Below are 25,901 nucleotides of genomic sequence, written 5' to 3'. Positions count from 1 at the left end.
TACAGAATATTAAGAGGTAGATGAGAATGGACACGTTATGCACGAAGAGGAAACCTGAGCTGTCCAAAAGAAAAAGAAAAAAAAAGGAAAAGAAAAAAAAAGAAAAAAAAAATAAAGAAAACCCAACAACCTTTCTCACTCAGCTTAAAAGGTTCAAAGGGACAGTTGAAATTTAGCAAATTTCAGGTTTGTTAAAGCCAAGAAGGTTGAATAACCATGAAGTAAAAGACATATCTGCAATGGTCAATAAGATAAATGAGAGCAAATGGTTTATTTTGCTGCTTGGTGTTCCTTGGGTGACCTGTAATGACATGTTTTGCCTAATTGGCTGTTTTGGGATACAGCACAACATACCAGCAACCTATTTTAAGATATCCATTTCCAGACATTTTTGCTGTTCTTTTCTTCTTCTATTTTTGAGTGTTCTGTTACTACTATGCCACGTTTTATTTTTTTCCCTGTACTGAATGACAAAGCAAGACTCAAAATCCTTGACTGAGTTGCAATACAAAATTAGACTTTTAAGAGTCAGATCCTTACGTTCTGTTTTATTTTTGACTTTGACATTTACCTTGTGCTTATTGGCATAAATCAGGGTAATAGAACTAGATAAGTAAGAGAGTAAGGAAACATGTAAGATGTGGTGCTGAAGTACCACAGCCATCTCCAGTTTCCCCCTATCAATTTGATATCAGTTGTCTGTGCATTTGCCTTGCTGCCCTGTTACCAAAGGGAAAGAAAAGTCTCTCCTGAACTGCTGAACCTTAGGACTCATGGCCCAGAGTAAGGGAAGATGAGGGTGAGGTTAGTGTTTTTGTACCTTCTGATTCTGGGCCACATGGGGAGTGATGAGACTTTGTTAGCTATGCATGTCCTGCAGTCTCTTTTGTCAGGATGACCTCTGATTTATGTTGCATGCCCCTATATAAAAGTTAATGACAAGCTTCTAGGCTGTTGCTGATGGCTAAACTGGGAGAATTCTTTCCTCGCCAAATCCAGCACTTCCAAATGCCCTTTATCTCTATCTTACGTGAAATATCTGTAAAAAGGCACATTCCAAGAGTATACATAGTATATGACGTTGAAAAATTATATCGTAATCATCATGCGGAGCCTCATTCTTTCCTCTTCTGGAAGTGCAACTAGTATCCTGCATTGTTTTCAGTAGTAACACTGGCCCTTGGGTTCTTGCATATTTCATGAAGCAGTGGCTTGTTTACTACTTTGTAATCACATCTCATGCTTTTGTAGTTTAAGCTTAGTAAAAATGTAGGGTTTCTGGTTCAGTATATCACTTCTATACTAATAGCAATATATATATATATATAATTATTTTTTGATTCAGGATGGTTTTGATTTGACAGATACGCTTGGCTTTTACCTTAATAAAAACATATTAATGTGTAAGAATAAGGTCCTCATTTGTGTAGTACAGTTTGACTTAAGTATATTTTGAGAGATATTTGCATTTCAAGGGTGTTGTTTGTTTCTTTGATCCATGACCAGGCCCAACTTGAGCCATGATGTTTTCCCATTTACTTTGAAACTGATGCATTTTAGGGATTAAGTGCTTTATTTTTCTCCCCTTTAAACCTTGTAGCCAGGGTTAGTCTTGGCTCCAGAATTTAATAGGATGCTTTTGATGTTTCCTAAAGCAGGAGCAGCTCTGGTCAAAAGACTCACCATTTTCAGGGTGAACAGGGAAACCCTGCAGATCTAATAAGCCAATGGGAAGATCCAAGGATCAAGTTTAACTGCACTTCTGTGTGCAATCCCTCCTTGAAAGCAGAGTAAATTCATTCCAAGTACTAGAATTTGCCCTGGTTTTTCTTTGTTATTTACTTTTATTTAAAGAAGCTTAAGATACTTATTCTAATCACTAAGTAACCAGTGATCAATTATCAATAGTATTCATGAATGATACAATCACAAGAAAGCAAAACAGCAGCAGATTCTTTTGAGATGCACAAGTTCAGAAGCAAGGAAAAGCCCTTCACAAGTGGGAAAGCTTACAACTTTCCCATTCCACATTTTGTTATGGAATTACCCCCTTTGCTTGCTTGAAATCTTTTCACAGATAATAGCTGTGGGAAAGTCTCATAGGATACCAAACAGATTCTGTTTGTTTTGTTGCTTGTTTTGATTTTAATACCCCACAGTTTAAACACATGAACGTAGGCTTCAGCCATGTTGCTGTCATTTATGCCCCCATATTGGTCCAACAAGCAAATCTTTGTTGTTCAGTGAAAATGGGAGAATGAAGAAGAAAAGAAATACAGGAGTTTTCCAGAACTGCTTGTTGTACATTTGTACAAAAAAGACATGGGTTCACATAAGTCCTAGCATATGAAGCCATGCTACGTGTGACACCTGCTAAAACTCAGGTTAGTGTTTTAGCACTAACCTTCTGCTGGTTGCTTTTTTTTCCCGTAAGGTAGCTTAGCCTGTCTTTAAACTCATCATAATAACTTCAAATTTTTACCTAGCATATACCAGTACCTCAAATATAATGGCCATCATCCTCTAACTCTCTGCATGTCTCAAAACATATTTCTTAGCCTGATGCACAGCCTATGCAAAAGAAAATTCTTTACTACTGGGTAAAACTTAGAGTGTAAGACTTCTGACCACACACTGTATTCCTTCCTGCTTCATCTGTTATGGGTTTTTTATGGGTTTATTTTTATGGGTTATCTGGACGCTTTCTGCTGTTTAACAGTTTCCAGTTTGCACAGTATCTCAACTCTTGCTGAACAAACCTAGGAAAAGGGTGGGGCATTTTTTTTTCTTTTTATTTTCTGTGTTGAATTGTTTTGGTACATGTTGAATTCGGCTTTCTCTGGCTCTTTCTCCAGTGATTATTTATGCTCTGAGTTACCTGATTCTGTAGTGGAAGATGGGCTGAAACAGATTTCAGAAGTGAATGCTACCAATTTACTGCAGTCAAGTTATTTCATGAATTCTTTTGCTTCTGTGGTCATTTTAGCAAGACAGGCAGGAGTGACTGGTAGTCCTGTTTTTCAGAGTTCTCTTGTCTTACTGAGAAGACTTGCGTGAATCTATTTTCCATGGAGACCTCTCAGACTGGATCAATTGTCCTTGTAGAAAGCAGTCTCAGCATCTTGGAACATTCTGAGGTTTGTGAATTACCAGAATTTTTGGCAGGTACTCCCATCAATGTTTCTAAATTGGGACATAATTTTTTTTATGACACACAAAATAGAAATTCAATCTCAGTCTCTTCTCAAATCACTTACCAAGCTAAGTCAGAAAATTGCTTCAAAAACATCAATTTCTCTTTAAGTTATAGTGGATGTTTTACAATAAATATTTGAGAACGGTCATGGAAGTGTATTATGCTGGTTCTGTTCTAGTAAATAAAGTCAAAGAAGATAGGATCTGTAGCTGAGTGTGTTGTAATTTGGGAGAAATTTGGTATGTTCTGTCCATTCTGATAGCTGAACTTTTAAATTATTATTATTATTTCCAACACCAGCAAAGTTAAGAAAATAGAACTGGGTAGTTTTGTTAATTAAATTATAAAATATGGCTCTGTATTCAGTTCTTGTCAGTTTTCAGATAAAGTCTATTTACAAACTAATGGTTTGTATAATCTCTCATACTCACGTAGTTTTCCTTCACAGTGAAGCAGTCTCTATTGTAGTGTGCTGTTTGATGTAAAGCTCCAGTGCAGCTATCATACATACCATCATTAGAAAAATACTTTAATATAAAATAAAAAATGACAGTCTCCTGAAAGAGGTGTTTTAAAAAGAGTGGAATGCATCTGAAATTTATATCATGTTGCAAACTACTCATTACACCAAACCTTAAATCTAAACTACAGCTACTACTTTTTTTTGTGTTCTGTTGGTGGTGGTGTGTTTTTCTGTTTTGTTTTGGTTTGGTTTTGTTTGTTTGTTTTCTGTAACAGAAATGGATATTCTAGTTGTTTGTTTGATCCTAGGCTTGTTTTGTATTTTTATTTGCTTATTAGTACAACCTTGCTAAAACAATGCAACATTTGTGTTTCAGAAAAATCTGCAAATTAAAGTGTAAGTGTTGATTGGATACAAAACAATAAATAAGAACACATTCATGTTTTTATGCATTACCCATATTTACAGCCTGAAATTTACTAGCCTTTTCTATACGCCAAAGTGCAGGACTATAGAAGTCCATGCTTGTATGTGATGAAAAGTCACTTATCACAGGTGAATAAAACGTCTTTGTGTTTGAGATATATTTGTTTAAAAAAAAATTAAAAAAAAAATTCTTAGCATCAAGATTGAATTTGTCATGACAAAACAGTCATATGTTCAGCTTGAGGTAAATGTTCATTGACTGAGTGCTGTTAGGAAACATGGGTAAAACCTAAAGACTGAGAGACAGCAATCAAATCATTTCTGCACTTGAAACAGATTTACTCTATTAGCTTGAATTTTTAATGTTCTCTTGGCTTGTTTTTTTTTTTTTTTTTTTTCCATGTAGACCTGACAAAAGAACACTGCACTATTTAAAGCCAAAATTGCTCTTGACATGTTTAAATAGAGTTAGTTTTTTTAGCTACAATCCCAATCTGTTTAAAAACAGCTGTGGAGGTACCACTGCTTTTCAAAATAAATTAGACATGGAGATAATTTCTTGGCATTTGGATGGCAGTATATTAAGTTTACCTGGGTCTGAAAGTTGAAACACTCTTCATTTTTGTTGGGCTAGTTAGAAGGACTGAATGTTCATTAGTTTTCAGCCTTGTCTGTGGACAGAGAAATCATTCCTAAAAATGTAGTCATTTCCCTGTAAAAAAGTATAATGTAACAAAAAATAAATAAAATAAAATAAAATAAATAAAATAAAATAAAATAAAAAATAAAATAAAATAAAATAAAATAAAATAAAATAAAATAAAATAAAATAAAATAAAATAAAATAAAATAATAAACATGTCTTTAAAACTTTCCCTATATTTTGGGTTAGATGTGTTTCTGTGAAGATTTTCTTCTTATGTCTTTAATTAATTGTCAGAAACTTCAGTATGAACAGATTGATCTTTCAAAATTGCTACAAAATCTAGTCAAATTGTACAGATTTGTCCAGTCTGTTAGAGCCCAAATAAATTTTTGTGTGCTAGAAAATAAGTAGATTACTCTTAAAAAGCATTAATATTTGTAGGTCAAAACACTCTTTTGAGGGGGGGGGGGGGGGGGAGTAAGTTTCTTTCAAGGACCTAATGCAATATTCTCTGTTTTATCCTTCATATTAAAAAGCTGTGGTTTGCAGGAGAGAAACTAACAGTTTCATTTTCATAAATTTTGACAGTACCAGGAAAAGATTTTTTTTTGGGGTAGGACATTTGTCTTACACAAGATACCACAGATCTGTGACTTTATCTCAGGAAAGCTATCTTGTTGTCACAGCTTTCTGAAGTAGCTGTAGCAAATACCATACTTACTATTTCTTTGAAAACAGTTTACCAGAGTTGTAGTGTGCCTCAGGGATCAAGAGAGAAACGCTTGAAGATTTGAGGCCAGTATGAGGGAAGAGGCAACAAAAAGCATGAGTTTTAGAGGGTAGGTGAGGGGATGTCTCTCCCTATGATGCATTTCATTGTTATTGATGTTTACGGAGTGTGATACTATATCCTCTTTTTTCCTGATGCTTTACCTGATGCTCGAGGTACATTGAACTTTTCCATTTGAATGGATAGTGTCTGGTGGCTTCACACGCAATGAGATTTCTTAGAGCTGCTACACCTAAGCCTGTACCTGGATCCTATGCTTCAGAATATTACCTTTCTGTTTCATTTTGTACAGGAGATTCCAATCATCTAACGTGTTCTGGTTTTTATGATGAAATAAGTTTTTAGGATGACATAAGCGTAGGGAGAACGTCAGATGAGAATTCACTGTTCAACCACTTCCTTAAGAAAGGAGTTCAGTGCAGGTTTATTCAGTCAAAACAAGTGCAACCTCCTGTACATGTAATCACACTCACTACCATTTTGTCATACCAGCAGATGCACAGGGAGAGATCACACTTATAGTATTTATCATTCCGCTGTTTTCCAGCACAGATTCTCCTGAGGGACAAATTTCAGGTCTCTATCTAATTTTATCTTTTGCTCCATAAAAGAAGGAGAATCAAGTGAAACCAAGGATATAACAATCAAATCAGAGATAAGAAGTATATGTCACAGGGGTGCAGTGGGAATAACTATTTATCTCTTCCTCAGAATCTGTGTATGAAGTCAAAAAGATTGTTTTGCATGATATTGTAAATTGTTATAAAGATTTGCTTTCTATTTTAAGCAGTTGTAATATTGAAACTCATGTCCTGCCATACTTTGGGAATAATAGAAGTTGCCCGATCAGATATCTACAGGAGCAGGGATTGATCTTTAGAACATTGTATCCTATGGAAATCAGTCATGAAAACAAAATTCAAGATTTATTTTCTATAATATCATTTGAATTATTACCTAATACATTTACTATTTTCCACCTGTATTAAAGCATATCTTTTGCAAATATAACATATTATAAAGAGGTACAGCATGAACCTGTATGAAGCAAATTGTAAAGAACTTTATGTTTTAAATATTTTTATTCTGGGGATGAGTAAGAACACCTTTCAGAGATGGATCTTCAGCCTCTCCCTCTCTCTGCTTCAACTTTGCTACTTTGCTATCATGACAACTGTAGTGCTTATAAGATGATTGATAATTTGCTGTTCACTGGTCTTCTATGGAGTACATCAGGGTGGGAGAGCATCATCTCTGCAGCCTTAGCACATGTCAAATATCTGGGGTAATGCTGTCAGCACCTCCAGCTTGGTAGCTTAACTTCCCTAAAAAAGGGTCTTGAAGATGATTTTACAGGACTTTGCAATAGAGATAGAAAGGGTGAAATTTTATAATAAAGATAACAGGGTGGGAGAGAAATTACTTTTCCCCCTACTTCTATAACCTCACTACTTTGTAGTGACTGAAACAGAGAAAAGGTTTCACCTCCTTTTGACAGATAGGAGTGCTCACATGCCTTCCATATATTGTCCAGTTCTTTGAGGTATTTTTCCCTTTCAGTACAGAAGAGGAATAAGATTTTTGGGTGGTTTTAAGCCACCTGTTCTCTTTGGAGCTGACCTCATCAGTTTTGTAAGAGCTGTGTGGTGTTCTAGCAAATTGGAATGATGCTGTTATTGCAGACTCTCTTCCCTCAGCTATCAATTACATATTATATATGTTAATGAACTGTGGCTTATTTTATTGGGGTTTAATAAAATGTGCATTTTTCCCTTCCCTTCCCTTCCCTTCCCTTCCCTTCCCTTCCCTTCCCTTCCCTTCCCTTCCCTTCCCTTCCCTTCCCTTCCCTTCCCTTCCCTTCCCTTCCCTTCCCTTCCCTTCCCTTCCCTTCCCTTCCCTTCCCTTCCCTTCCCTTCCCTTCCCTTCCCTTCCCTTCCCTTCCCTTCCCTTCCCTTCCCTTCCCTTCCCTTCCCTTCCCTTCCCTTCCCTTCCCTTCCCTTCCCTTCCCTTCCCTTCCCTTCCCTTCCCTTCCCTTCCCTTCCCTTCCCTTCCCTTCCCTTCCCTCCCCTCCCCTCCCCTCCCCTCCCCTCCCCTCCCCTCCCCTCCCCTCCCCGCCCCTCCCCGCCCCTTCCCTTCCCTTCCCTTCCCTTCCCTTCCCTTCCCTTCCCTTCCCTTCCCTTCCCTTCCCTTCCCTTCCCTTCCCTTCCCTTCCCTTCCCTTCCCTTCCCTTCCCTTCCCTTCCCTTCCCTTCCCTTCCCTTCCCTTCCCTTCCCTTCCCTTCCCTTCCCTTCCCTTCCCTTCCCTTCCCTTCCCTTCCCGTCCCTTCCCGTCCCTTCCCGTCCCGTCCCTTCCCGTCCCTCCCCTCCCCTCCCTCCCCTCCTCTCCCCTCCCCTCCTCTCCCCTCCCCTTCCCCTTCCCCTTCCCCTTCCCCTTCCCCTTCCCCTTCCCCTTCCCCTTCCCCTTCCCCTTCCCCTTCCCCTTCCCCTTCCCCTTCCCCTTCCCCTTCCCCTTCCCCTTCCCCTTCCCCTTCCCCTTCCCCTTCCCCTTCCCCTTCCCCTTCCCCTTCCTCTTCCCCTTCCCTTCCCCTTCCCCTTCCCCTTCCCCTTCCCCTTCCCCTCTCCCTTCCCCTCCCCCTTCCCCTCCCCCTCCCCCTCCCCCTCCCCCTCCCCCTCCCCCTTCCCCTCCCCCTTCCCCTCCCCCTTCCCCTCCCCCTTCCCCTTCCCCTTCCCCTTCCCCTTCCCCTTCCCCTTCCCCTTCCCCTTCCCCTTCCCCTTCCCCTTCCCCTTCCCCTTCCCCTTCCCCTTCCCCTTCCCCTTCCCCTTCCCCTTCCCCTTCCCCTTCCCCTTCCCCTTCCCCTTCCCCTTCCCCAAATCCTAATGTGGCTAATTCCAGATAGTCAGCTCTTGGCTTTCTTCACCATTGCCAGGTATCAAAGAGGTAGGTTCTTCACCACAGGAGTGGCCGGGGTATTGACAAGACCAACATTCAGCAGCTTTTGCTGCCAAGACTTGAGAGCTGATAGAAGCCACTTTTAAAAAGCCACATGATGTGTTGTGGCCATGAGAATGTTTTCTGGGTGTAAAGAAGGGCCAGTGGTTAAAGGCACATGAATGCTGGAAAACTAAATAACAAAAAGAGTCACCTTGAACTTAGAAATAAGAAAAATTCTATTTGCCAAACCACTGCTATGCACCACTTCAAATACACTCTCCCCGTCCCCAATTCTTTTAAAGATTAGTATCTATTTGGAAATCTAAATTCCATCTGAGGGGTGGAGGACTGGAATGAGATCTGCATGCAAAATCCAGACCAAATCTGAATTTTTCTAACTTCACTCACCCCATTGTCCCTTGACTAAAACAGATTTGATTTATTTCTATTTCTGAGTTATTTTGTTTAAAAAAAGGAGTCAAACACAAATATATTTAAGTGTTTCATGTTTTGTTTTGTTTTGCAGAAGTCTCCTTTATTTATTACAAGCCTGAATCTCTTTTTTTCTACTCACACAGAAAAGAAAACAGAATCTGTATAAAAATAGGAGGGAGAAAAATCTAGAGCACATGTAGAGCGTTTATAGTACTGTAATAAATGGCAACTGTTTCACTAGTTTGAATGGATAGAAGATGAGATCCAAGAGCAAAAAATGCTTCTGAGGGCCAGTAATTTTCTTTAGTCAATGTATTCTGTAGAACAAAAGGGTACTTTATAGCACTGCTGAATCAATGTTTCAGTGGGATCAGTTTAGCTTCACATTTATGAAAATGTATAAATGTCTTCAGTCCATACATTCTTGGACCGTATGTATCTATTACAGAGTTAAGATCAAGTGGAACAGTTTAGAATGGAGATTAGAATTATAGAATAATAGTATGGTTTGGGCAGGAAGGGACTTTAAGAGTCATCCAGTTCCAAACCCCCTGCAGGGGGTGGCAGGGGCACCTCCCTCCAGACCAGGTTGCTCAAAGTCCCATCCAACCTGGCATTGAACACATCCAGGGATGGGGCAACCACAGCTTCTCTGGGCAACCTATTTCAGTGCCTCACCACCTTCTGAGTGAAGAATTTCCTCCTAACCTCTAATCCAAACCTATCCTCTTTTAGTTTAATACCATTACTCCTTGTCCTGTCTCTACACTCTCTGATGAAGAGGGGACTGTTTAGAATTAGAATGTGTTTCCCTATATCAAGTTCAGCAGACCTGTGATGTATTTTTCATACATAAACATATATAAACAATTTATATACATATATGTATAATATATATATAAGCAATTTATATAAAAAAATTCAATACAATTAAAAAAATTAATAGACACGAAATGTTTTAAACTCTTTCTCCTTGTGTGAGTCCTTCTTGCTCTATTTTTTTTTTTCTTTAACTTAATTTTTTTGCTAATTTGAGGAGTCTTACCTTGTATTATGCAAAGGACATGATGTTTCCCTAGTTAAAGTTTTAACAGAATTAATCATAGAATCATAGAATCATAGAATCATTTCAATTCTCTAAAAGCAACATCAGACTACTAGTCAACTTAATGAAATTAATAGGTGTTGAATAATCTTTTTCAAGCAAATAAGTTTCTTGCAGGATCAATTTTGCTCCATTTTTTAGTATGAAAACATGATGAGGGACATAATACCATCCTTTATGTATAACAACTTCTTTATTGAAGAACTTCAGGATATTTGAGAATATCCTAAAAAATGTAAAGGAAATAGTGCTGTCAGTCCTTTAAGGAAGAATAACTTTTCTAATCACCAGCTGCAATTCTTGCAGCTAGCAGAACACTGTTAATTACATTTTAAAATAAGCAAACAGAGCAAAAACAACAAGAACAACAGACACACACACCAAAAAAAAAAGGGTTCCTAGGTTCTGAGAATGTCATCTTGGCTCTCGTTTTGACATTATCACTAAGCAAAACTTGGCTGACATTTCTCTTTTTCTGATGCTTGCCACATTTAGAGCTGCTAACCAGCAACACATGGCATGAGAGGAGTGCTAAGAAAACAGTGGCAAGGATTTTGTCTTAACGATTTGGGAATGTCTGTCACTTCATTTACCTTTGACCTTAATATTTTCAGCTGGGTCTCCCCCATCTTCCTCTCTCCCACAAATGTGCATACTCCTCTGCTGAAATAAAGGAACCCATATTCTCTGATGACGTACAAATCAGTCTAGTTTCATAAAATACTACATCAATATAGTGCACTATTCTTACTGAGGTGACAGACCTTCAGGGTGGTAACTCCATGGAGACCAACCTCATATGGACATGGGGAATCTGAATCAATCTTATTGCAAGGACTAGTTCTGGGACTAAGTGACATGAACCTAAAATAAAACAGTGCAATATCATACTGAAAGAAATCATCACTAATCCATCAGATACAAATATGTTGGATGGTTCCCTTTGCTTGGAAAAGTAGTTTTATCATCATTTCAGTACTGCTTCAGTTCTCCTTCCTGTAGTTACCTCCTCTTGTAAGTTTTGGCAGGAGACACTGGAATTTATTATCATCATGGTAAATATGTTGTATAGTTATTCTTAGGAACTGTACTTCTTAGCTCTGCTGTAAGAACAATGAACAAATTTAGAATGAATAAGTGTTAGACAGAAGGCTAAAGAAACCATTCACCGAGTTCCTGCCTTTCAGACCTATTTCTGAACATGAAGAATTATTTTTCTGTTGGCCTTGCAGCATCCGTAAGAAAGTTTTGATGCAGTATACCCTCTGTTGGGTTCTACTGTGCTTCCCTCAGAGACATTGGATAGAGCTTTGAGCAACTTGACCATGACAGGGGAGTTGGAAGAAAGAAAGGCCAAGTACTGGTAACGACAGACATGGAGAAGGCTGAGGTGCTCCACAACTTCTTTGCCTCAGTCTTCACTGCCAGACAGGCTCCCTAAGTCTTTCATTTCCCTGAACCTGTAGATGGAGGCTGGGGCAGCAAAGTCACACTCACTGTAAGTGAAGATCAGGTTCAAGCCCACCTGATGAACCTAAACAAGTACAAATCTATGGGGCCTGATGACATGCATCCTGGGGTCCTGAACGAATTGGCTGATGTAGTTGCAAGCCTCTCTCCATCATATTTGAAAAGTCCTGGCAGTCAGGCAAAGTCCCTGGTGACTGGAAAAAGGGAAACTCCCATTTTTAAAAAGGGAAGAAAGGAGGACCCAGGGAACTACAGAGCAGTGAACCTCACCTCTGTGCCTGACAAGATCATGGAACAGATACTCCTGGAAACAATGTAAAGGTATAAGCAAGACAAAGAGGAGATCTGAGACAGCCCGGATGGCTTCACCAAGGGTAAATCATGCCTGACCAATCTGGTGGCTTTCTACAATGGAATGACTGAATCAGTTGACAAGGGAAGACTGACCAATGTCATCTACCTGGACTTCTCTAAGGTTTTTGACAGAGTCCCACATGATATCCTGATCTCCAAACTGGAGAGAAAGGGATTTGAAGGGTGGACCATTCTGTGGATAAGGAGTTGGCCTGAAGGTTGCACCCAAGGGTGGTGGTCAATGGCTCTATGTCCAGGTGGAGGCCGGTGACAAGTGGTGTACCTCAGGGGCCTGTCCTGGGACCGGTACTGTTTAATATCTTTATCAACGACACAAAGAGTGGGATTGAGTGCACCCTCAGAAAATTTTCAGACAGACAACATCAAGCAGACTGGTGCAGGTGATAAAACAGGAGGAAGGGATGCCATCCAAAGGGATCTGGACAAGCTTGAAAATTGGGCCCATGAGAACTTAATGAGGTTCAACAAGTCTAAGTGCAAGGTGCTCCACCTGGGTTGGAGGACAGACTGGGAGAAGAACTCATTGAAAGCAGCCCTGTGGAGAAGGACTTGGGGGTTCTGGTGGATGAAAAGCTTGACATGAGCCAGCACTGCATGTTTGCAACCCAGAAGGCCAACTGCGTCCTGGGCTGCATCAACAGAGGAGTGGCCAGCAGGTGGAGGGAGGGGATTGTGCCCCTCTGCTCTGCCCTTGTGAGGCCCCAGTTGGAGTGCTCCGTCCAGGTCTGGGGCCCACAGCACAAGAAGAATATTGATCTGTCTGAGTGGGTCCAGAAGAGGGCCATGAAGATGATCAGAGGACTGGAGCACCTCTCCTACAAGAGAGCTGGGGATGTTCAGCCTACAGAAGAGAAGGTTCCTGAGTGACCTCATTGCAGCTTTCAGTACTTAAAGGGGACTTAAAAAAAGATGGAGAGTGACTCTTTGCTCAATCAGATAATGACAGGACAAGGAAGAATGGTTTTAAACTAAAAGGGGGTAGGTTTGGATTAGAGGTTACGAAGAAATTTTTCACTCAGAGGGTGGTGAGGCACTGGAAGAAGTTGGCCAGAGAGACTGCGGATGCCCCATCCTTGGAGGCGTTCAAGATCAGGTTAGATGAGGCCCTGGGCAACCTGATCTAGTGGGTGGTGTTCCTGCCTATGGCAGGTGGGTTGGAAATAGATTATCTTTAAGGTCCCTTCCAAACTGAGCCATTCTATGATTGTATGTATTGAACTGCAGCTGTCTTCAAGAACATTCACTGGGTGATATTTGGTTTGAAGTCAGTTAAGTCAGCAAAGGTCTCCCCACTGATGGATCTGGAGTATAAAAATACATTTTCTGTTTAAGACAGTATATGTTTTCTTAGACGTGGACTTAATAACTCTTTGGGGAATTAGTACTAAATATTATTTCCTACAAGTTGGAGGCAAAGAAAGTGCAATCTTGAGGTGATCAAAATATATGATGTACTAATTATTCGTACTTATCTCATTTTTTTACCAGCCACTGGCCCAGTAGCACCATGAAAATGACCAGCACCAATTCACTTTTCTAGTCAATGACAATGAAGCTGTCAATGACACTGACAATTCCCAAACATTTTTTTCAGCTTGTTTTGTTTATAATAAATTGTTGAAATGTAAAACAAAATATTATACTAAAAAATCTTTGAAATGTAGCTTTAGTTACAAATAAATTCATGTTCTTAAAATGAGAATAGGTCATGTCCTGTTTCAAATTTGACATGGTAGAAGTTAACAGATAACAGCAGCTACATACTAAACTTATAACTTTTTGACTTTGATAGGCAAACTGATCATCACTTCTGCCACTAAGAAGTCAGCTATTTTATTATTTTATTGGGTTTAAAAGCCAGAAAACCTCTATGTAGAAGTAGGTTCAATGAATGTACAGATTGTTTCAGAATCAGAAAATGAGTGTTACACAGTTTCTGGAGTATGAATTAACCAAACAGAGAAGGAGCACTCCACTAATTCTACTTTGAGTAAGATGCTGTAATGCACTGCATCATGTTGTGTGACTCATGATTCATAGTATAAAGATGAAGAAGGGGCAAGTACATCTAAAAATGCATGTGCATACATGTGTGCATACATGTATGCATGTCTCTTTGCACAGTTGGAGAATGGGGAGTGGAGCAGAGAAATATTTGTGATTTGTTTGTGGATACACCACCCTCACATCTGTCAGCAATTTACTACACTATTGTGAATGAAGACAGAAAACTGACAAAGTCACCCTCTTCCAGCTAATTCAGGCTAATGACAGGCTCTCCTTTTTTACCCAGCAGGGAAGACAGAGCTGGAGGCAAGTGGAAATATGAAAAGGAAAATTTCCCATGAAAGATCAGAATTAGAGGATTTCCACTCTGGATAAGCTTTCCATTAAATAGGGATGTTTCCTAGTAAAAGGCTCTGAAGTTTGGATAAACCTTCAGTCAAGCTCCTGCTTCTTCTTCTGTTCCCATCTGAGATTCTTCTACCTTGAATCTTCATGAATCTTTATTTGAGTAGTCAGTGGAGTGATGGAAGAGTTTAAAAAACAAAACAAAACACTAGACTGCCCCCAGTGTTAGAGGCTGGATGAAGAGCTTTGCTCTCCATTTTTTTCGCATTGCTACTGCTGAGTATTCCTGTCTGGACAGAAAACAGGCCTCTGTGAGCTCATTGACTTAGCAATTCTCAATTGCTGGGCTAATGCCAAGCTACAGGCTTTTTGTGTGGTTATTCTGTAAATCACAGCTACCTTGCTGTGATAATGCTAAAGCATAAACCTCTTTGAAATTTTTGGCTCAGAAACTCTGTCTTGCTTGTCTGGGGTCAATGTCCAAGATTTAATGTTTCAGAGCCAACGTCTCTGTCTTACTTGTTTGACACCAAGGCACAGACTCTTCTTTACAAAGTTTTGGCTAAGTAATTCCTAACTGGGCTGATGTCATGACCTCTTTCACTCACTGGATCATCAGAGCCTCTTTTTTAGTGGATTGATGTCAAGGGACAGGTCGTATTAGCATGGGAACTGGCTTTGCACTGGTATGCTACTTTGGTGTCAACGGCCAGACTGCTATAGGGGTTCCTGTCCCAAAATTGAGTTTAGTGAAATGCTATCAGAGTAATTCTGTCTTTTTCAGTTTTCTTCCTTTCTTTGTGCATTATCCTGTGTGTGTGCTGGGGGGAGATCACTGCTTTGTCTGCTCAGGCAGCCTGTTTTTTTGTGTGGGTCCAGAGTTCTGCAGTGGTACTGCCTCAGCATTACCAATGTGTCACTTTGATTTCTATGCCAAAGCCTCTCTTTGTAGGATTACTGGCTCAGTAACTTCGTTTTATTCAGCTGGTGTCAAGATCTAGTGAACAAGAAAACCCAGTTGCCTCTTACTTGACAGAGCTGGTGTCAAGGCACAAGTTTCTCAGGAGCTATTGGCTCAACACTTCCAGATGATTTTGGTTGCCTTTTTCAATTATGTACAGTGTTTGATGTGCCAGGTTAGCACACATGGACACAGCCATCTTCAGCTGCACAGGAGAAGTTTTTCAACTATCCTATAGTTCAACTGTTACAGAGAGTTTATTAGCCCCTGATGGTAAAATTAGATTAAACCATCACTTCTGGGACAATCTACAGCATTGCCGCTAATAACTAACTCTATTATAACACTTTGACAAGCAGCTATGTATTTGGTACAAAGCTAATAGTTTTCAATTTCAATGCCAAAAGATAGCCTCTTGACCTGGAGTTGGATCCTTCTGTATTTTTTTCCACATTTTTGTGACTGCAACTTAAAATTGACCTATGTGCTCTGACACTAGCTGTATTCCACTGTTTCAACATACAAGAATGTAAATACACATGATAGATGGGTGTCGATTTAAGTATCTCAAGCTCAAGATCACCTTGGTCTTTGTTTCGTTTCTTCCTCTGTGGAGGCAGAAATTGGTTTCAAAGGAAACTGAATTTAAGATGGTGTGATTACTGTGTCAGTAGTTGCAGGCAAATAAGGGATGATAAAACTGGAAGAGTGCAGGTTAGATGACTTTAGCTCTAACAATATTTATGGCCAAAAGACTGACCTCAGTGTTGTGGTGGTTTTACCCAGACGGGCAGCTGAACACAACTACTCTCTCAATCCCCCTCCTCAAAGTAAAAGAGGGAGAAAATATGATGAAAAGAGCTCAAGGGTTGAGATAAGGACAGGAAAATCACTCAGCAATTATCGTCATGGGCAAAACAGACTCAGCATAGAAAGATTAATAAAATTTATTGCCTATCACTAATAAACTAGAGCAGTGAGAAACTAAAAGCAAACTAAAAACACCTCCCTCCCATCTACCCACTTATATGTCCTCCCCCTGAGTGGCACAGGGGAACGGGGAATGGGGGCTGTGCTCAGTCCCTAATGCTTCATCTCCACCACTCCCTCACGGTCCCTCTCTGCCCCTGCTCCCCGTGGGGTCCCTCCCACGGGATGCCGTCCTGCCCGAACTGAGCCTGCGGGGGCTGCCCACAGGCAGCAGCTCTTCAGGAACTGCTCCCGCACGGCTCCGTACGACGGGGTCCATCCCCCAGGAGCAAACTGCTCCAGCATGGGTCCCCCATGGGTAGCAGCTCCCCCCAGACCCCTGCTCCTGCGTGGGCTCCTCTCCACGGGCTGCAGCTCCGGCCCGGGGCCTGCTCCTGCGGGGGCTCTCCATGGGCCGCAGCCTCCTCCAGGCCACCTCCACCTGCTCCACCGGGGGCTCCTCCACGGGCTGCAGCGTGGAGATCTGCTCCGTGTGGGACCCATGGGCTGCAGGGGGACAGCCTGCTCCACCAGGGGCCTCTCCACAGGCTGCAGAACTGCTCTGGCATCTGAAGTACCTCATGCAGGGCTGTTTCTCACTCCTTTCTCCCAGCAGTTTTTTTCCCCTTTCTTAAATTTGCTCTCACAGAGGCCCAGCCAGTGTCATTCACTAGCTCAGCTCTGGCCAGCAGCAGGTCCCTCTAGAGCCACCTGAAATGGTCTCTGATTTAACATGGGGAAGCTTCTGGACTCCTCACAGAAGCTACCCCATTTCACATTAATTACATTATTTAATTTGATATTATTTGATTCAAAACAGGTTGTACATGTACAAATAAAACTTAAAGTAAAACTAAAAAATAAAAATAAAATAAAAATAAAAATAAAAATCTGACAAAATTCCTTTGGTCAGAAATGAAGCAACAGCCTTGTTTTGAAGAAAACATTCTTTGCCATGATACTATTAAATGGAACACTTAATCAGTTTCTTTGCCAAAATACTTCCAATTATGCTCATTATAAAAAACAAATAAACAAACAAAAAACTCTACAATAGAAGAAAAATATAAAAGGAAACTGAAGAGTTGCAATGCTGAATATACTCTCTGTGATTCTTCTGTATGCTAGTCTAAGGTATAAAGAGCTGACTGAACATTAACATTGGAAAATCTGGGATTCACTAGAGCTGTGTGTACTGGGAGATTTGAGTTTCAGATTTTGTAAATAGCTCAAGCAATTCCCTGAAGTTTTGTCAGTCAGCTTTCTCCCTTAGTCTCTTTCTGAACCTTTTCCAGGTTCAGTATTATTCATCCAAAATATATTACATCATGGAAAATATGAAATACTGTCATGTGAAGGTGGTTTCAAAAGAAAGTTCACATTGTATGAATTTACATAGACTTAACGTAAATCTGTTCTATATCTTACCCCATATATTTTTCTTTGGACTTTCCCAAATCTGCTGTAGTCCAAGGAGGTTGAATAAGTGGTAAAATTGCTTACCAGTCCAGTTAGAGTCAACATTTGCCTTCAGAAACATACACACAGAACAAACTACAGCAAATTATTCTTTATTTTAACCAGTTCTTCTAACACAGTATTCTTTTGATATAATTACATGGAGCAGAAGTTGTGCTTAATTTTCTCTGAGAATCAAAAGATAAGAGGACAGATCTTCAGCAGTATTAACTTGCATAATTTTAATAAGTCAGTGGGACTTACTGATTTACTCCAGCTGAGGATCTCACCTTCAGCACCTTGCTGCACCTTATGCAGACCTTATGCACTTAAGAGAAAGCATCCAGGTCATGACAGGTATAGACCAAGATACCATTAAAAACAAATGGCTAAAATGTGAAGGCATACCTCCTTCTGACTTCTGTGGCATAAATTTCTTTGTATAGTTTACCTCTACGTTGTAAATTATTTTAAGAAAACTAAAGGTTACTATCTTCTTAAAATATCAATAATAATAAAAAAGGAGTAGAACTACACAAGAATTTGCTAAAATGATCAACAGTTCTACATATGTCAGACACTCTGATTATCCTTGGATGTCATGCTGTAATAGAGGTTAGAAGAATCACATACACAAACTTAACTTTGAAATATCTAAATGTATCATTTTTGCTGAAGCAGTGATATCACATCATTTAAGTATATGTAAAAGAAATATAACTACGGTACTTATATCTAAGCTTTCAAATAAATTTGTTGTTGTTGTTTGTTTTTAATATTCATACATTTTTGGATGTTACATTTTAGGCATTCATGTAAGCACAATATATTAGCATCTGAGACCAAATGAAACTGTATAGCAATGGTATACATATGTAAAATATAACCTCTCCCTCCCTTTCCCCCAGGATTTAAAGAAACCAATGTTATTCCTTACATATGTGACCTATTTAGTGTATTTATGAGTACCCTGTGGGCACACCTTTACCAGCATAAAATCAATCACACTTCTATCGTATTTGGGAGATACAGTTTTTCTGTCATTTCAGAGGTAGTGTGGTAAGCCACTGAACTTAAAAAGTGTTCAGTCCTTGCGACACTAGACGAGTCTCTCTGCCTTCTGGAAGTCTGTGACAGATTGGTTCTTATTACATGATAAGGTTGATTTGATTCTCAAGACAGGAACTAAGCAAGCATAAAAAGTACACATTTTTCATTTTAAAAAGAGAAAATTATGCCTAGTAAGATAGGTATCTTAGTGTAGAAAGGAAAAAAAAAATCTCCAAAATAAAATCACAAAATTCATAAGTTTGCATAGATTTACATGTAAGGTGTTAGAAAGTATCTAAACTCAAGTTTTCCCCCACATATATGTATGCAGAACACCTCTATGCACACACACTCAAATCTTTTTATACTTTACAAAACTGCTGAAGGATCCTGGTCATAATGGGACTTCGTTCACACGCTTCAAATAAAAGCAATCACATTTCTAATCAAACACTCAAGGGCATGTAAAGATCTACACCTGCTTTGCTGTTACAACTGGTTTTTCTTTACCTTCCTGATTATTCATTTTCCTCATACTAGTAACTAGAATCCATACATTTTAAACAAGTAAGGAAGTCAGGAATAACCCCATAAGCAAGGGAATATCTGTTAAACATTATATGATTCAACAGAAATAACTGTTCCAGCTCTTACGGCATACATGTCATGGTTGAATGCTTTCCTTAAGGCCAGCCAATGTAGATGCAGAACAGATTTTTTTTTCCTTATCTGGTACATTCAAAACACAGAATTAGTGCATATTTGGAACCAGGTCCAGAATAATCTTCGGAGTTATCAGGCTCTTCCCCTGTAATTGTAGGCAACTGTAGAGAGGATATAGAATCATAGAATCATAGAATTACTAGGGTTGGAAAAGACCTATAAGATCATCTGGTCCAACCATCCCCCTAAAGCCAATATCCCCCTAATGCCACTAAACCATGTCCCTAAGCACCACATCCAACCTTTTCTTAAACACCCCCAGGAACGGTGACTCTACCACCCCCCTGGGCAACCCATTCCAATGCCTGACTACTCTTTCTAGGAAAGTTGTCCTATTTTCCAACCTGAACCTCCCCTTACACAACTTGAGGCCATTCCATCTAGTCCTATCACTAGTTATCTGCGAGAAGAGGCCAACCCCCAGCTCCCCACACCTTCCTATCAGGTAGCTGTAGAGAGCAATAAGGTCTCCCCTGAACCTCCTCTTCTCCAGACTAAAGAACCCGAGTTCTCTCATCCACTCTTCATAGAACTTGTGTTCCAGGCTCTTCACCAGCTTCGTAGCCCTTCTTTGGACACGTTCCAGGGCCTCAATGTCCTTCTTGTACTGAGGGGTCCAAAGCTGAACACAGTATCTAATGAGAAAAGATACACAAGACTGTAATGTGCTAGAAAACATTGGGCAGAAACACCTTTCTAGAGAACAGTGCTGGCCTCATCGACTCTGTATTTATTTCTCTCAACCTTATATAGCTTATATCTCTAGTTCCTTTACAGGTCTACTGCTCATCTTGACTCATGTTACTCTCCTAATATATTCTCTGTGTTCTGTATGAGAATTCAAGTTCATGTGCTTTTTATGCTAAGGATCCTTGAACTGACGTAAAAATATTTTAGCTTCTTATGAAACAAAATGGGTAATTTTGTTATTATTTAAGAAGAGAAACTGAAGCGTAGAGAGATTATATGGTTTGAAGAAACATATCAAGCCAGGAATACTACCCAGTTGTTCAGACTGCAGACCTAGAGCTACCTCATTGCTTATACAAGTCTACATGTTACATTTTATGCAATGTTAAACTTGATCTATGTTTCTGATGACGTTAGTGAAAATACCTTTTGATTTCTGGAGAAAAGTTAGAGCACATCAAGGCAAATGACCACTCAGGTGCCATTTCTCAGGTTTAAGAGGGTTATTATATGTTCACAGTTCTTCAGTCCTTAGTCTTGCTGATGGTTAGAGACAACATTACAGATCGACTACTGGTGGCATCACACGTGATCAAAATTTCAGCCACTGTGAGTCTCCTGACCTTCCAGTGGAGGAGTTATCAATGGTTTTGATCATGTTCTTTAATATTATCCTCCAAAAGCTCATTGTTGACACATCCCTTTTTCTCATAAACTCCCTGCATTTTACTTAAGAGCTTGTTTTCCCTCTTTCTGAGACTGAAGGATACACTTGTGTTCCATAAAACTGATAATTTTTATGTAATACAGGAAAAATTTTGGACAGGTTGGAAACATATGGATTTCTTTCATTAGTGGCCTCTTTTGTAATATTAATATTTAGAGGCTATTGTTACTTTTACCTAAGTTTCCTTCATTTTCCCAAAATTTAGACAAGGGCATCAGTTGTACAGATCTTACATAAATCAAACCAGGGAATTTTAAATTACTACTGCTATACACAGAATTCACTTCGAATATATTCTAAAATTAACTATTTTAAACTAATACAACAAACTCTGTGTAATGTATTCTAGAGTCATTCAAAAGCATCTGAAATCCTAAACATGGGCTGAAAATGACTCAGAAATGACATAATGATATGTATACATTCGCTCAGACAATATTTAGTTTCAGATAGTCTGGTATGAAGGAGTCTGTCCCTTTTTGACCTTCTGTATAGGTGATATTTTCTGCCTTGCTCAGTACTCAGCAAGAGCAGATCTACCTAATCTGACTACAGAAGAAATACTTGCAAAAGAATCTAGTGAGAAACAGTTTTAATTCCACAGACAATGTGTATTTCCTAGGAGCCTATGGTTATCATGGCCTATGGGCCATGAGGGAAGTAACGTGGCTAGCAGAGCTTCCTGAACCATGCGATTAAAAAACAAACTGACCAAACAAACAAACAAAAAAAATAATACAACAACAAAAACAAATTTCTTTGAACTCTGATCTGAGAAACTGGAAAAGATATGTCAATAACCTCTTGGAAGTAACAGTATCATTAGCATGGTCTTTTGTTAATTATCTATTAATGCAAGGCATGGAGCAACATAATTTCTTAGAGTATTCATTTATTTACAGTATTGCCTTTCTGTTGCTTTCATTAGTATTTTATATTAGTATGTATACAACATATTAAAATTTATTTTAACTGAATTTGTTAGGCATTACACCAGTGGGCTTCAATGGAATTAATATGAAGGATCTGAATTATTCAACAAGGAATGAACTCAGTCAATAATTTGATTAAGTTTCACTTAAGATTCTTTCTCTAATATAAACCAGAAAATTTTTAAAGGACAGAAAAAAATAACATTTTCAATGACACGTTATGGATTTCTTCCACGTATACAGGCAGTTCTTAATTACGTTAAAATGAGATATGAAATCAGTCAGCATCCCTGAAGTCTAAGCAAATTGGCCAGCAACCAATTAGTTTGATAGAGAGGCAGTCCAAGATGGAGTGAAAAGTTACATACATTGAAGTAAGTGGAACATTTTTGGGGGGGGTCAAGAAGGCATAACTTGACCCATCCTCCCAACAGCTGAAAGCAGAGAGCATCTTCACGTGAAGACATTGACATTTGTTTTATATTTAGAGAACTGTGGTGTGCTGGGTTGTGAATGTATTAATCTTCAGTAAAACTCAATTTTCTTTAAAAATTGGAAGAGAAACTCTGTAATATCCAGATTTTGAGAGACAAGTAAAGATACTTCAAGTGATAGCAAGTCTCCCGATTATTGAAAAGTATTTTTATTTTTGAAAATAAACATTTAATTGGAATAAAATATATATATAACAAAAAAAATTTTCTACCTGCTACCTCTTTTTGAAGCTGGCTGCAACTCACTTTATAACCACTATGTCTCAGGCTTGAAGGGTGCAGTAGAGCCTTAAAAATAGGAGAGTTTCCGTGGCTACTGCTTTCCCTGTAGAATTTGGAGGTGACTCTCAGTGTTTGTTCTTTGCATACAAATTGGCATTGGTACTGGCATCAAAAAGGACTAAACTCCCAGGGGTCAGTAGGCTTCATTGGTTGCCAAACTTATTGAGCCATATTGTAGGTCAGTATGTCATACAAAAACAGTAAAGAAGTTCAGAAGAGAAAGTGAAATCATTGCCACTTGAAATTGAGCAATGTTGCTGTGTACCCTGGGCTACCCAAAAGACTCGAGGAACTTTGGTGCTAAGCAGCCATCCACACTCAAAGCTGAAGGATATTAGTCATCCGTGTTTAGAAAGGAAGATATATGTGTTGTAGTAAAGTGGATTTCACATTAGTTATGGTGTGACTTGGCTAAGTGTAAACCTCTTGCTTGCACTCTATAATGATGTTCTCATTTAAATGTAAGCAAAGACCAGTTGATTTGTGCATTCATGTGATTAATAAAAATGTTGTAGTTTGTCTCCTAAGAAGCCTGTTTCCCATATAACTTTGTCTTTTGGAGCAGCCAGTAATTAAGGATCAAGAATGAGAGCCAGTCTTCAACTGGTGTAATCCTGTACCAGTTTGTAAAACAACTAGTCTGATTTACATCAGCTGAGAGTCAGGCCTTGAGGTTTTCTTTTACAGTTTACATTCCTTGACACCCAGGCTACTTAAAACACAGTTTACTAGTTTTCCCTTAAAACTTCAGCTATAGCTCAGCTCTTAGATAGACAGGTTTTCTGCTGCTATTTATGAGTTGCTTTCCCATTATGAGTAAAGATATATGGCGATTACAAGCTTTCAACTCTTTTCTATAATGCTGAGAAATAAAATGCATTTCTTTCATAAACCACATCCGTAGGAACTATATTAAAACAGGATGACACTGCCAAACATCTAATTAAATGTCTAATTTAAAATGAACAAGTTCTTTTTTGTCTTTATTTCAGCTTTTGCATTTGTAAATGATTACATGCATATACATGCATAGGAACTTTAACAAGTGTTCTGGGCTGCAACATCCAAAGGAATAAATCAAAAATATAGAGAAGCAGAGAGCAGAATACCAGATACAAACTGTCAGGAAATTCTGATTCAAAGCCAACTAAATGAGCTAGTCCCATCTGTAGTATATGTGTTCAAACTGGAAAATATTCTGGTTATTGCTCCCTCATTAAAAGGTTAAAAATTTGAGTTTTCCACCAAGTTCTGTGACCATTGTCTAGCTGAAAAGGTCAGATTGGATATGGAAAAGTTACTGCTCAAGCACATTTTTAGTGTGTTTTAGTGTGTTGTTTGATGTTATGTTGCTGGGGTTTATAAAGAAAATGTAATTACTGATAAAAAAAATAGTAGTAAATACTCATAATCAGTATTTGTTTTGAGTAGTGTTTAAGCTCATGCTCAGGTAACGCATCCTTACATTTTTTCCTGTGTTTATCTTCCTTCCTAGACATCTGCTTTTGGCTGTCAGGTAGTGAAGACCTTTGTTCTGACCCAAAAAATCTTTGAACATGTTCCTAACAGAACAAAATTGCTGAGAAATCAACTGTATGTCTAAGCAGACGTTTTTGTTATTATTATTCTGGCAATCATATTCTGAAGGTAAAGGCAGACTGGCGAATACATATGCACATGTGTTTACGTTATTTCATTGCAAATGGACTGATGTCTTGCTATTCTGCATGATTAAAAGTACTTTTAGAAAAAAAAATTGCCTAAATTGTTCTGGACTGTTACAGAAAAACAACGAATCACATCTCATAGCTTGTAGCTCTGCTGTTACATTCATCTGTAACATATTGTAAGTGATGCTTTGCTTTCATAGCCTAACTTCAGTGCAACCTCCCAAAGTTCCTGTACAGTCATGCACTACTCTTTATTTATTCAAGGAAAATATCTCATTTGACTTTTCAACTACAAACGATCTTAAATTAGTTATAGTTAAAAGTAATTTTCTTACAGTTATCAATGAATAACTGGAACAGCACAATAATTTCCCACTAATAGACAGAAAAGAAGTGATATCTCAGGTAGTAGACTGTGTAAACTGAAGTAAACATCAACTGTATTATATGCAGTAAGTACCCTTGACTGGTTTTCTGTGTATAATTCTTCCCAGAAAAGGTAAATACTACTAGCAGAAAAATAACCATTTTCTAATTTTCTGTCCTCTTCTGAAATGAAATACCTCTGTAACATATATATTATTATCAGACAATTATTGATTTGTCTCCTCAAATCAAGCGTCTAAACTCCTTACCCACTGCTACTCTCATATTTTATTAACTAGAGTAAGACTATTCTTTACATAAAATAAACATTTACAGGAAACAAATGATATTGATATGTGAAATCATCGTATATGTAATGTGTATATAAAAAAAAAGCAGTTTGAAATAAGTACCTTGTGTATTAAAGAAATATTTTGATACTTAACTATTTTGGAATCTGGCCTGTACAGAAGGGGAAAAGAAGGCCAAGCAGGATCCAGTAGTATTGAATAGTTCCTTGTTACAATCAGTCACACAGAAAATACAGAGATTTACTAAAATTAGTTGTTTCTTCTTTTATTGATTGTAAAGTAATTTTAATGTTTCTTTTGAGAAAAGACAGGAAACATTTTAGGGGAAGAAAGCTTTGCTCAAGGATAGGTAGAAGGCAAGCTAGTGTCATCTGGTTACACTACTGCTTGTATTGTTCTGGGGTCACTGAACCATCCAGCCTTCACTCCAGACTCTAACATGTCATGTTTATAAAATTCTTGTACATGAACTCTTTCTTATTTGGTGGTGGCTAACTGTATCAGCTCCTTAGTTCTTCCTGGAACCCACTTTTACTAATTTTTCCAGGGTGTTTCTCTGGTGTCCTGAAGGCCAACTGGTGTTACATTTTCTGGAACAAATCTGGCCACAGACCCAATCCTCATGGTGGTTTTATTGCTTCATGGAGAGAAATTACTTTCTGCTCAGTTTAAACAGGCATTCAAATTTTTGCTTTGGTTCCGGGAAAGAAAGTCTAGTAAAAACAAAGATAAAAAAAAAAAAAAACATTTTAGATGACTATACAAGTGGAATCTGTGCTATGATTCTCTGGTTTCGTCCTCCCTTTTAGTCTGATACTTTTTTTTTTTTTTTTTGCAGCCCCCAAGCCTGCAGATACTATTCCTCCCCTTTGGAGAAGGGCAATCAGGATGTCAAGGCAAGATTATAGGGGAGGCAAAAAGATTAAAGGTTTTAAAATTGGACTAACCTTGACCTTTTTAAGGGAATTTTGAATCACCTTCCCTTGCATACTGTTCTGCCATTTGATGAGCCATGTTGCTGTGACATCTGAGCAACATGAGCCTTTGCTTCTTTCTGCCTCTCCTTCCATATCTCTATC

At 38.8% G+C, this 25,901-nt stretch overlaps 1 protein-coding gene across 1 annotated transcript in view; it reads left to right on the top strand.

Annotated features, from left to right (window-relative positions):
* LOC310889532 (uncharacterized protein) overlaps positions 1-25,649 on the top strand; it is a 251,945-nt gene extending 226,296 nt beyond the window's left edge. The window contains exon 4 of the mRNA XM_083817120.1: positions 23,971-25,649. Within this exon, the coding sequence (XP_083673246.1) occupies positions 23,971-23,995 (25 nt within the window). The 3' untranslated portion in view covers positions 23,996-25,649. The remainder of the gene's footprint in view (positions 1-23,970) is intronic.
* The last annotated feature ends 252 nt before the right edge of the window (positions 25,650-25,901 follow it).

This window comes from Anser anser, assembly GCF_964211835.1.
Source record: "Anser anser genome assembly, chromosome: Z".
Taxonomy (NCBI): domain Eukaryota; kingdom Metazoa; phylum Chordata; class Aves; order Anseriformes; family Anatidae; genus Anser; species Anser anser.
Note: the sequence above shows the minus strand (reverse complement) of the source record. Positions and strands in the feature narration are given on the sequence as shown.